This window comes from Somniosus microcephalus, chromosome 12 (genome assembly GCF_052327205.1).
Source record: "Somniosus microcephalus isolate GS21.2 chromosome 12, FLI_Smic_1.0, whole genome shotgun sequence".
In the NCBI taxonomy this organism is placed as follows: Eukaryota; Metazoa; Chordata; class Chondrichthyes; order Squaliformes; family Somniosidae; genus Somniosus; species Somniosus microcephalus.
This window is the reverse complement of record NC_140998.1, coordinates 120943153-120956826: the sequence shown is the minus strand read 5'-3', so window position 1 is coordinate 120956826 and position 13674 is coordinate 120943153. Positions and strand designations below refer to the sequence as shown.

General features: G+C 47.2%; 1 protein-coding gene across 4 annotated transcripts in view; it reads left to right on the top strand.

The window, feature by feature from the left end:
* LOC147109492 (formin-1-like) overlaps positions 1-13674 on the top strand; it is a 706352-nt gene that overhangs the window by 678758 nt on the left and 13920 nt on the right. For all 4 annotated transcript variants that reach the window (XM_086003485.1, XM_086003484.1, XM_086003488.1 and 1 more), the window contains one exon: positions 7937-8018. In XM_086003485.1, the coding sequence (XP_085859611.1) occupies positions 7937-8018 (82 nt within the window). The remainder of the gene's footprint in view (positions 1-7936; positions 8019-13674) is intronic.

The window sequence follows — 13674 nt, the reverse complement described above, 5'->3', positions numbered from 1 at the left end:
CACAACCAAAACTTCCCCCGCTTCGCTCATGATGAAGAGGCAGTTGCGGACAAGTTTTGACTTACTCAAACCTCCAAGGGCAGAACAGGTTGTCCATTGTCAACAACAAGCTCAAGTTGAAAAGAGAGAGAAAAGAGCCAAGGAGAGACGGTTTCATCTGGGAGAGCACGTCCTAGCTCGAAACTACAACACTGGACCGAAATGGGTTCCTGCTACGGTGATCGCGCAGACGGGCCCTGTGTCTCACACGGTTGAGACTGCTGAGGACGTCGTCTGGAGAAGACACACAGATCAACTGTTGCTAGGAGCAGAGACAGCCACAGAGGCTCCAACGGCTGGTTGGCCTGAACTGTTTCCGGATGATACCGCAAACCAGCATCCTTTGCCACAGTGCTCTTCTCCAACACAGGAAGTCAAAGAGACGGTTCCACCTGTGCAAATTCCTGACTTTCAACTGACACAGGCACCTTCTCCATCCAGGCCTGTGTCAATGCCTACTGCTGTGGAAGCCAGCGATGACCGCCGGTATCCTGTCAGAGAGCGGCGGCCTCCAAGACGATTGGATCTGTAGGCTTAGTGACTTACCCACAAGACTGGGGCAGAATAAACCCCAGGGTAAAGTCAGGGTTTGAGGCAGTCTACCTCTACCCTAGGTTCGTTGAGTACATTGAAAGTAACTTACCTGTTGAGGAATAATGTGGACCTTCCATTTAAGAGGGGAGGAAATGTTATGTATTGTGTGTTCTATTGTGTGTTCTCCTCCCACCTGTGGTGGCGCTGTCACAGGAGATAAATGGTTGGGTGTTCTCTGTTAAGTTTTAGCTCTCTTTGTTCGGAACTTGCCAGAACTTCTTTTCCTTCCAATAAAGCACTTCATGTTTGAATCTCTGAGTTCTGAGTCCTAAATTGTGTCTAGGTAGAAAGGTACCGACACAACAGTGGGACTGTTGGTGAATGGGGAATTGGGGTTGCGTTCACTGGTACCGCAGTTAAATGAGTCAATTATGGACAGCCCGGCCAAAAAGTGGCTGTATTGGTTGCCGTCTCGCTTCCTCCTCCTCCTCTTATTCCTCTTCCTCCTTCTCCTCCTCAGCTCTTCACCATATACGTGGTGGCAAGTGCTGTGCCCTCATGATGGCGAGGTTGTGTAGCAAGCAGCAGACCATGACGAAGCTTGAGACATGCTCTGGTGAGTGCTGTAGGGAGGTGACATGGAGTAGTACTGGAAGTGGAGAAGGCCTTGCTTCTGAATTCAAGGATTCTGATCAGACCACTTGTTCCCAGCCATAAGGGCTCCACTTGCAGTCCCTTTCACGGTGCAGCATGACAGGGAGATTGAGCAGAGGCAGCAAAGAGGACAAGCAGCTCGCAGTGGGAGGAGGAGGAGGAGGGGCAGGAGGGCTCTCAGCAGGAGGCCTTACCTACCTAGGGTCTTCCGAGAGCTCTTCTCCTACCTGCACCTAAGTCTGGAGCAGTGTATTCAGAGGTTCCACTTCACCAAGGAGGTGGTCACAGAACTCGGCACCTCTTTGAACCAGACTTGCAGCCTCAGAGCAGGGTGCCAACAGCGTTGACAGTGGCCCTCAAGGTCACCATGGCCCTCAATTTTTTCGCCACTGGATCCTTCCAATCTGGAGCAGGCACCATAGCTAACATCTTCCAATTCGCCGTCCATCGCTGCATCCGGGAGGTGATAGAGGTTCTGTGCTCCAGGAGAAGGGACTTCATTGTCTTCCCTCTGAACAGAGAGAAGCAGCAGGAGCACGCATGTGACTTTGCCAGAATATTGGGTTTCCCCATGGTGCAGGACGCCATCGACTGCTCACGCGTAGCTTTGCAGGCATTGCATATCAATCCTGAGATGTTCCGCAACTGCAAAGGCTATCACTCACTTCATGTGCAGTTGGTGTTTGATCCCGCCCAGCACATCACCATGGTGAATGGCCAGTGACCTGGCAGCAGTCATGATGCCTTCATCCTGCGCCAGTCCGTTGTGCCAGCAATCTTCCAGCTACCACATCGAACTCAAAGGGTGGCAGCTCGGAGACAAGGACTATCTGCTCTACACCTGGCTGATGACGCCCCACCGCAACCCCACCACTCGTGCACAACACTCATATAATATGACAGCCATGCTGCCATGAGGAACATCATCAAGCAGACCATCGAGGTGCTGAAGCAACGATTCCACTGGCTTGACCACTCGGAAAGAGCCCTCCACTACACACCCGACTGGGTGCCCCATTTCATGGTAGTCTGCTGCATCTTCCAAAACTTGGCCAGCATGAAAGCGCAGCCCTTGCCACCACCTGTTCTGCGACCACCTCAGGAGGAGGAGGCAGGCAGCAGGTCCTCATTCTGGACAGGGTATCCGTGAGCGGCTCCTCAGACTCCAGTTCCAATGAATGAAACCTCAGATTCCCCATTGGACAACACTTCCCCACCTTACCATCCCTGTAACAGAACATCAGAGCGTCCTCTTGGCCACAATGCTAAAATGAAAGCCACCACAACACAAACATTCCAAACATTATTTATAAATGATTCAATCCAATACTACATAACAAAGTCAATTAATCACCCTTGTGCATTCCCTTAGTGTGTCTCTTTCGTGTTCCTTTGCCTATTCTGGTTCTCCTACACAGCGCTACCCCAGTGGCTGCAGCATGGCTGATGGAAGGCTGCTGAGTTTCTGTGGGGGAGACTGCAGATGACCTTGCAGGATGACCTCGAGCAGCTCTGGGCCTAGAAGGCCCGGCTGTAGACTGCACCACCTCGGCATAGGCAGCTGCAAGGACACTGGCGAAGTGACCGTGGTGGGAGAATGAATGCTATCATCCTGAGAGAGGACAGCAGGTTCTTGCTCCACGGACCCTGCCACTCCCCTGGGGTGGCGCTTCAGCATTACTAACCATCTGTTGGGAGGACAAATTGCTGAACTGCTGTGAGAACCTGCAAACCCTTTTCCACACTCAAAAACCCAGCCACGATGGCAGCAGTCTGATCTTGAGTGGCAGCAAGCTGAGCTTACATGACAGAAGTCTGAGTTTCCACTGCAGCACTCAGACATTGGGTCGCTTCCGCTTGTGCTGCAATGGAAGCAGCAACATCGCCCATCTCACCGAGCATCATGGTTGGGTCAGATCAAGTGATGGTGCCTCTTCTTCTCCATCACTCTCCTCCTTTAGTTGGTCGTAGACAGGCTGGGCTGGTGGCAGTTCTTGGGTATCTGAATGGAGAAAGGCACAAGAATCAGCTTGTGGTGAGGGGAGGGAGAGAAAGCAAGATGCGCATGCCCACACTATTAGCAGCTTGTAAGTGAGAATAGATTATGGGATGAGGGGAAAATGGGATGCGAGAAGAATGATTAGGTATGAGCATACCATCATCATCAATGCTTTCAACCTCGCCACTCACCACGGCCCCTCCATTTATCTCCAGCACGGTCTCCTCCAGCGCAGTAAGGTTGTGCAGACGTGCATTACCTCCGCCTGTCCGCCGGTTGTGAGCCACCTTGGCCTGCAAGAGAAACGAAAGTCTGTCAGTGAGTGTGGTGCAATATGTTTGGGTGATGTGCCTGTCATGGTTGAATAGCTGACATTTTGTGCAAGGTGTTAGATGTGGGTGTGAGGCTTGCAACAGTGGTAAGTGTGTGAGAGTAAGGTGAAACTATGATTGTGACGTATGAGTCGTAATTGCTAGAGATTGGTGGTAAGTGAGTGATGGGATGTGGTGCATTGATCAGTGTGTGAGGCTAGTGATACAGTTTGTAGGATATGGCACTTGAAGATCCATTCACTCACCTTGACCACTCGTGTGAGGTCATTAAACTTTTTGCGGCACTGCATCCAAGTCCTGGTGACAACACTGGTGGCACTGAGGCATGCGCTATCTCTTCTCACTACCTTCTGGTGTTCTGTCTCGGAGGCCTCCTGCCTCCCTGCGGGTAGAGGATCTGTCTTCTTCTGTATACCCCCTGGACCAAAACCTCCAGTGCTGCACCTGAGAAGCAAGGTGCCCTTTTTTTCCCCTGCAGCTACAGTGACAATGAGGTGCTTCTGCAACAAAATGCATCCCCTTTAAGAAGTGCAGAGAGCCTAGGCAAAATTTTATTGGACAGCAAACTGCACCCAATATTGGCCCCTCTGTTCAGCACTGAGCCAACCAGCAGTGCATTTAGCACTGAGCTCAGCACGCCAATCATGTAAATGAGCAGGCAGCACGAATTTTGTGTGCTGCCTGCACCCCTTTCAATGGGCACAGGCAGATCGCGCATCACGATCCCCGCGCCTGTTTTCAGACCTAATCCAATTTCACCCCCTCTAACTCCAAAGTTCAAAAATGAGGCCAGAGTATCAGTGAAGAGAAATAAATTCTGGCCTCCAAAGACTCTCCCATGGGCTTCTAGGAGTCATGGATGTACCCCATATCACCCAGGAAATTGAACACTGGATATAGTTGGGTTTTTTCTCTTTTGGAAATTAATGCTTTCCAGCCAGCATCTGCCAGCACCAGACTTGCAATACAAGAGAGGTGTGACATGATTTGGAAAGTAATGTTGCACATACACAAAATCTGCAGACAAATCGCTTACCAACATGCATTGTTCAGGCTCACGTAGGGGAAAGGAGACAAAATTAGTAGAGGGAAAATGCCTTTAATGTAACTTTAGAAGTATCTACTTTGAATGTCACTTTGTTAAATTATAGAATATAGTGCCACTTAACACAGTGAATATAGACTAGGTTAAAATGTACAAAAAAAACTTGGACAGATTCCCGATTCAACCATGATTCCAAGTATGATGACCTATGGTGGCCTTCTGTTGCCTCAGCCCTAAGCTCTGGAATTCCCTGCCTAAACCTCTCCACCTCTCTGCCTTTGAGACGCTCCTTAAAACCTAGCTCTTAGACCAAGCTTTTGGTCACCTGCCCTAATTTATCCTTATGTGGATCAGTGTCACATTTTTGGTCTTATAATACTCCTGTGCAGCGCCTTGGGATGTTTTACTATGTTAAAGGCGCTATATAAATATATAAGTTGTTGTTTTTGTTGTTGGCAGATGGGTTGCATCATCTTACTGATTCTTAAATTATGCACAAAACTGATAAACTAGACTTCTATGTGGACTTATTTTTGAAGAAACTGTGGCCTAGAAATTCAGTTGTTTGCGCCAGCCGCTAGCGCCTTAGGAGGAGGAGATCTGGGGCGCTAGGCGGCTAGCGGCCGGGCGCAGCGCGATCTGCGCCTCTCCCCAACTTCAGTAAGGATTTAGCGGCGGCGCAAAGCCTTTGCGCGCGCTCAGCTGCGCGCGCAGATCCTGACGTCATTTCATCGTGCAACGCCCTTTGTGCGCCCCGAACCGGAAATTCAGTGGCGCCGCCCTTCTTTGCGCCTGGTGCCCCCAGCGACTGGTAGAGGGGAACGGTTCCCAGTTGCTGCGGGGCGCGGGGGGCGCTATTTAAAGGGGACTCCTCCTGCAGTACAAGTGGCAGCCATTTTGTGCCAATCCCTCTGTGTGAGAGACGGATATTTGGAGAGAGACAAAGGCAGAGAGCTTTCTGCTTTGACTCAGCGCTTGCACAGGTACTTGTGGCTTCAGGCCAGAGCTTTGCACTTGGATTTCACTTTCAGTGCCATAGCCTTGAGTCGCCACATATAATGGGGGCTGCAATGGGTGGAAATGTTGGCTTTCTGCATTGCATTCAAAGGGATCAGAGACACCGTGAGAGAGTGCCAGTCATGGCCAGACTGAGATTGGCCAACAGGCGTCGGCACAGGAGGCCTTACCCACCCAGGGTATACCGCCAGCAGTTCTCATATCTGAACATGTCTGAGGAGCAGTGTGTTCGGAGGATGCGATTCAGAAGGGAGGTGGTCACTGAGATCTGCCACCTGCTTCGCAGAGATCTGCAGCCACAGCTGAGGAGCAGGACGTCTCTGTCAGTGGCAGTGAAGGTGACGGTGGCTCTCAACTTCGATGCCACTGGCTCCTTCCAATCCGCTACTGGGGACATTGCCAACATCTCCCAGTTCGCGGTACATTGCTGCATCCGCCAGGTGAACAATGCCCTTTTCAGAAGGAGACGTCAGTACATCTCCTTCCCCATGACCCTGGACAAGCAGCAAGAGCGTGCAATCGGCTTTGGAAGAATAGCGGGCTTCCCCATGGTTGAGGGCGTAGAACTGATGATACTGATGAACCAGCAATGGTCAGGCCTTGCTTCAGGGCTGCAGTGTGCAGGGCTTGGCAGCCAAACAAGTCGACCCTTCCCCTTTAAGAACTGACCGGCGCCAGCGTGTCTGCCTTCATTGAGCAACTCGCCGCACCTGCGCTGCGCCCATCCTCGGTGTTAGCACCCCGGATCGCCGGCTTAGCGCCTAATGATAGTCGTGCATCGCCTGCTTTAGCGCAGCAGCAACCTCTTGGGGCGATGCCACTGAATATCGGCGAAGGTGGCGCGAAGTTGCGCCGGGTGCAAACTTTAGCGGCCGCCCGGCTGTAGCGCCCAAAATGTGGCTATACTGAATTTCTAGGCCTGTCTCTTAAAAAAGTAACAGGTTCCTTAAAAATCAAACCATCTGATTATTTTGACTTTGAATTTTGCCCTAACTTTGCAAAAGAAATTACCCGTTAAATTACAGTATTTGAATGTTGTCATAATGATGAGCCAGCAAGGAAGGCGCAAACATTCTAAGCTTTTTATAGTTAAAATCAATAGAATTGCCCATCTCCTACCTTTCGAGAACACCTTTCAGTTGCACACTGTTCCTTCATGCATAACTGTCAGCGTCATCAGGTTTGCTTTGCTCAGGAAGGCAGGAGAGATTAAATGACAAAAGGGATGATGGTGCTAGGAGATGGTAATGGGACAAGTAAAAAACCAAAAGATGGGTCGAGAGGAGGTGTAAATGAGAATAGCAGAATCATCAGCAACAGGTGCCGTCCAAAAAAAAATGGGGGCAGAGGTTATGGTCTGAAATTTTTGAACTCAATGCTGAGTCCAGAAGGCTGTAAAGTGCCTAATTGAAAGATGAGGTGCTGTTCCTCGAGCTGACATTGAGTTTCATTATAATAGTATAGGTGGCCAAGGACAGAGAGGTCAGAGTGGGAGTGGGGCGGAAAATTTAAATGACAAGCGACCGGAAGCTCAGGGTAACTCTTGCGGGCTGAACGGAGGTGTTCCGCAAAGCGGTCACCCCAATCTGTGTTTGGTCTCCCCAATTTAAAGGAGACCGCATCGTGAGCAGCGAATACAGTATAACTAAAATGCAAGAAGTACAAGTAAATCGCTGTTTCACCTAGAAGTAGTGTTTGGGGCCCTGGACGGTGGGAAGGGAGGAGGTAAAAGGGCAGGTGTTGCATCTCCTGCGCTTGCACGGGAAGGTGCTATCGGAAGGGGAGTGGCGTATTGGGGGCTGATTGAGGAGTGCACCAGGGTGTTGCGGAGGGAGCAGTCCCTTTGAAATGCTGAAAGGGGAGGGGAGGGGAAGATGTGTTTGGTCTCGAGCCTATTCCTTATATGCCATAAAATGAGGAGGATACAAGACGCAGTGGATGCTAAAGTCCCAATATGCCTTTTCTCCCAATGTTATCTTTGCTATTTAAATTCAAATAACCCCAAATTTAATTGAATAATATGATTAATTAAAGGTTGAGCTTTGTGTTTAGCATGTAATAGGGCTGATTAAGATTCAGAAAATTGGTCTTATTGCCAAGTTTAAATGTAATGCTTCAAATTGTACATAAATTGCAATGTAATGATTTGGAGGAGAGATGGTCATTATTTGCAGCAAAATTGTAAACACAGGCATTACATCTGCATTTACAATTTGGTTATAAATAGTGAACAACTGAAATATTCCTCCATAGTTGATTAAAACATAGACAATAAATTGAAATGCAAATGATTAGTTTCTTCTGAACTTATTTCAGGTTGAAGGAGGCTCAACAATCTGTAAAGAAGATAACTTCTGAAAAGAAAGTTGAAACAAAGAAAACAAATCCTAACAGCCTGGTAAGATTGTTATTACTAGTAATCTATATATTTATCTTTGCAGCTGTTTGGTGACAATTACAGTATACAAAATAAGGTGCTAAAAATCCAATTTGTATTCAAAAATACAACATCCTGCTAATTTATATATAAATGTTATATATCGAGGTATTTAAGGTGAAGAAGTGGTGTTGAATTTGTATAAAACAATACTTGCAATCTAGGCTCCTCATATGGAAAAACTAATAGAGCCATGGAAAAATCCAATGAAGATTCTCCAGAATGAGACCAGGAATGAGAAATTGTAGTCTGAAGAAAAATGTGGGGGCTTTTCGCTGGAACGGAAATGGTTAAGGGAAGTTAAAATGGAGATTTTCAAAATTACAGAAGGTTTTGATAGGATAAATGGTGAAACACTATTTCGCTGGTTGACAATTCAGTAAAAAGGAAGCATAAACTCAGGATTATCACTAGAAGAATGAAGGGAGAAGTAAAGGTTTTGTTCACACAGAGGCTAATTAGAACATGAAATGTTTTAGCACAAGTAACTTTTGAGGCAAAGGCCATAACATCATTTGAAAAAGAAAAATATAAGAGGATACGGAGAAAGGACTGGAAAAATGGATCACAGTAGATAGCACCAGTTGAAGAGCTGATGCCAGCATAAGCACATGGGCAGAATGGCCTCCTCTTGTGCTGTGGTGTAAAACAACCTAAGAACCATCGAAGATCAGCAGAGATATTTTTGGTATAAGAGCTCAGGCCGTATTAGTGTACAGTGTATTTTTAATATACCAGGTAATACAAGCTTTGGTTTCAGTTTTTTATGTTGTATGTTACTAGATATATTGAGGTACTTTATCAATGTGATGTAATGTCACCCCAGTTGGAGACATTGATCAATATTCGGTTGAATCCACAAGCATGTAGTCCTGAAGTAATTACAATAGTGAATACACTTCAAGAAAATACTTAATTGACTGTAAAGCACTTTGGGACGATCTGTGGTTGTGAAAGGTACAATATAAATTTATTTCTTGAAGTAAACAAATTTTGAGGGCTGTCCTGATAGATGCATTTAGTATCGGATCCAAATGTTACTTTTTACATGGTTAAGTTATATGCCTGTCTGGTTACAAGCAATTATTTTAACCTATTGATATAACAGAATTATATATTTTTTATCCAATATCTTTGAATTATCTACTATAAATTTCAAACATTGTAATGTATTGTGTGCTAAGGAGTGCTGCTTATTGCAGTTTAGGGAATATTAGTAACTGTTGTGGCAGAACTGATTTCCTTTGGTTACAGAATGTTCTAGTTAATTATAGCCCTGTTCTGATAATCAAGGTAAACTGTTAGGACTTTAGAATTGAATTGTTTTGTGTGACTAAATTCTGGTAAATACATGCTCCAGTGTTTGAACATGTGCCTAATACTGGACAGTTTGTACCATAAAATAGTGTGGAGCACAGCATAATCAGTCTAGAGACAGCATACTAACAGGAAGAGCTCAAATCAACCTGGCAATCATACAATAAAGTCACTTAATTTTGTAAGCCATGCAGTGTATGGGTGAATTTTAACCCAGCTGCCAGGTGAGACTGGGGCAGCGTTAAAATCAACTAATTTCACCTACCACCCAGTTCCTGCTGTAACCCCGCTGGACGCATTTTAAGTGCTCACTGCGTTGAGGTGGCCAAGGCGCAGAAGGGTGCCTCATGAATGCATGCAAACCAGCGTTCTATGATGTAATTAAGACTTCAGCATCAGAAGCACACAGCCCAACGGCCAACCCACTGAATAAAATCTTGCGGGATTGACTTCAGACACTGACTGACTTACTACTTAAAGGAGCTCTCCACTCTAGGCACTCAGATCACAGGGACCTATGTGCTATTGTGTTTAGTGGATTTCTAAGGGCTTGTTTAGCGTGGAGATTGATTATTACCGTTTTTTTTTGCCTTACTCTGATTAAGCTCTCACAGCTTATCATAGGTGCCATTTTTTTTCATTGCTTTGAATGAAGGAAACGTTGAAGGAAGAGGAGCAGCAGCCTCAACTACCAGGTTGAGCGGTGGGGGGGGGGGGGCGCTGTTAGAAGACAGCCGGTGAGGAGGCTGTCCATAGGAGGCCTTACCCAGCCCACAGGGTCTCTAGGCCAAGATGCACATTCCTGCATATGACTGAGGAGCCCTGCATCAGGAGGCTGTGCTTCACCAGGCAGACTGTCGCTGATCTATGCAGCCTCCTGCATCAGGACCTGCTGCCTCCTGGCCCAGTCAAAGTCACCACCGCCCTTAACATTGTTGCCTCAGGCTCCTTCCAGGCGGTTACAGGGGACATCACCCACATCTCCCAGTCTGCAGTGCACGGCTTCATCAAGCAGCTCACCAATGCCCTATTTGTCATGGCCAACCAATATATCACTTTTCCCATGGATGCCAACACTCAAAATGAGAGAGATCCAAGATTTGCAGCAGTGGCTTGCTTCCCTCATGTCCAGGGCATTATAGACTGCACTCACACATCCAAGGTGCCAGAAGGTGGGCCAACAGCTTTTGTTAAAAAGGGCTATCACACATTAATGTCCAACTGGTATGTAATCACCACAGAAGGATCATGCACATCTGTGCCAGTTTTGCAAGAAGCTGTTACAACAGCTTCATCCTGCAACACTCATCCATCCCCCCACTATTCCACCCATCCAGGAATGTAAGAGGATGGCTACTTGGGAACAACAGCCACCCCCTGCACACATGGCTGACGACCTCTCCGGAATCCCACCACAACTGAACAGCTGAGGTACAATCAGTACCATGGAACCACCAGGAACATCATTGAGCACAACACATTGCACCCAGATAAGCCAGGGATCAGTTGATAGAATAGTGCTTCCGGTGACCTGCACTTTCCCCTTTCCTGAGTAGTGACACAAAGCCCCTTTGCATTAATGGCCCAGAAATTCGGGTCAGAGGCTTCCTGGGGGTGCAAGCCTCTGACCTGCACTTACCTTGTGCTGTGGGCCCGTGTGGTATTCCGATCCTGGGCCTGCTCCAACTGCCGGCGCGCAGTGCTTGCGTATCCCAGGGGCACAGTTAGTTCAAAGCGACCCCTGGGATCACGTGGGCCATGGAGAGCCAATGGTAGCAGGGAATGCTTCATTCATAAATTTGACAGGAAGAGCTGTCAAACCTATAAAAACTATAAGCCCCAAAACATAACTAAAACTTCAAATAATTTTTTTTTTAAACATCACATTTTTAAAATAACTATAAATTACATGAAATAGCTATTTTAAACAATAATTTAAAATTTTGAAAAAATTAATTACATTTTCTAACGGGGCTAAAAATAAACTTAAATAACAACAGAAAATGTTGGAAAAACTCAGCAGGCCAGGCAACATCCGTGGAGAGAAATTAGAGTTGACGTTTCGGGTCTAACCCTTTTTCAAAACTAGAAAGGAAATGAAATAGATCGAAAGGCAGGGCTGGGAGAGAACAAAAGAAGTGGAGAGACATTAAGAGGTATTCAAAACGAGACGAGATGGTGATAGGACTAGTGGAGACAAAAGACGGCTGAGATTAGGTGTGAAATGTTCTGGCAGAATGAGAGACAGCTGCCATGTGGGAGAGAGAAAAAAAAGGAAAGGGGGGGGGGAGGGAACAACCAAAACAAAGGGTTGGATAAAAAATATAAGTAAAAATGTAATAGGGGCCAAGGTTATGATCTGAAATTGTTGAACTCGATATTGAGTCCGGAAGGCTGCAAAGTGCCTAATCGGAAGATGAGGTGCTGTTCCTCGAGTTTACGTTGAGCTTCCGTGGAACAATGCAAGAGGCCGAGGACAGTGAGGTCCGAGTGGGAATGGAGCGGTAAATTAAAATGACAGGCGACCGGAAACTCGGGGTCACCCTTACGGACTGAATGGAGGTGTTCCGCAAAGCGGTCACCCAATCTGCGTTTGGTCTCCCCAATGTAGAGGAGACCGCATCGTGAGCAGCGAATAATAAACCTGTGGAAAAAATGTTTTAATTTTAATTAATTCACCACTTACCTTGTTAAAAGCAGGCTTTGCACCTGCTTTTTAAAAGTGTAACTGCTGGAGACTTACCCTCTTGGAGAACCCTGCAAAAAAAATGTAAGTTCGATGCGCACGCGCTGCCTCTCCGGCACACGCGTTCCACCTGTCAACCCCTTCTTTCAAGGGAACGGAAGTTCCAGTTTCCCGCGCATGCGCAGTGCATGCACGAAACCGGCACTTTCGTTGGGCCTACGCGTGAGTACCCAGCGTGTACTCACGCGTGGGGACCTGAATTTCTGGGCCAATAGCCTTTGTTATCCCTTCACCACTCCTTTAAAGCTACATTAAAGAACATTGAAACCATTCAGACAACTTTTCTATCAGTGTCATAGTGAGAGTGCACTCAGAAGCTGCTGTTCACAGACACTGCAGACCAAAGTGCCAAAGTTGACAAAGGTGATTAATTTAATGGCAAACACAATAATTGCGTTGAATTCATCTCTCGCCCAAGTGTCAATCCAATGTGCCTTCCTTAACAGATTTACTAACTCTACTACTCCTACAAGTTGTCTACCCCCTGCCCCACCACCCTAGTGGCTTCAGCAAAGCTGGTGGAAGCCTGCTGTTGCTCATGTTGGGGTCTGTGAGATGCTCATGGCCATCAACTTCTGGGTGCTCGATCCGGCGAGTGCTCAACTGCAGCTTTCTGCACTATGGCTGCTGCCGGTCAAGTCTGGTCCAGCTGGCTTTTACTGGCACCAGTGCAGGTATTAATTGAGGGAGTGGTAAGGGAGCAGACGTTCTGATGACATCCTGAAAGAGGGCATCATGTATCACTCCTGTTGCGCCACTGCCATTCCCATGTGCCTGAGGTTTATCAGGTCATTGATCTGAGGGAGAGCAGACTGCAGATGGCAACTGTTTAAGCTTCCACCAAAGCTGCGAAGGCTGGTAACATTGACTTCTATTGTGAGGACTCAGCTAAATTATCCTTGGAGCTGGCAACACCATCCAAGATTGACTGCAGAATGGCAATGCCGTGTGAGATGACACCAAACATGTTGGATGCAGACTCCTCCACACTTTCAGCCATGGTGCTAAAACTTCTTGGCAGGCCTTCCAATACCATATAAAGCTGCTTGTACACAGTTTTCTTTTCATAGCTGGGCCCTTGAAGTCCACATCGCCATCCAGCCCAGCAGAGCTGGGAGAGAACCTTGTCCTCCAGCAAGCTGTCTCCTGGGATGTCCCTGTCACTACTACCTGTTCCTGCTCACCCATGCTGAGTGCATCACCAGGCCTCTGTAACTCACTGTCTAATCTCCAATCTCTGTGATGGTGTTTTTTTTTATTATTATTCATTCACGGGATGTGGGCATCGCTGATTTATTGCCCATCCCTAATTGCCCTTGAGAAGGTGGTGGTGAGCTGCCTTCATGAACCACTGCAGTCCACGTGGTGAAGGTATTCCCACAGTGCTGTTAGGTAGGGAGTTCCAGAATTTTGACCCAGCAGCGATGAAGGATTGACGATATACTTCCAAGTCAGGATGGTGTGTGATTTGGAGGGGAGCTTGGAGGTGGCGGTGTTCCCATGAGCCTGATGCCCCTGTTCTTCTAGGTGGTAGAGGTCACAGGTTTGGGAGGT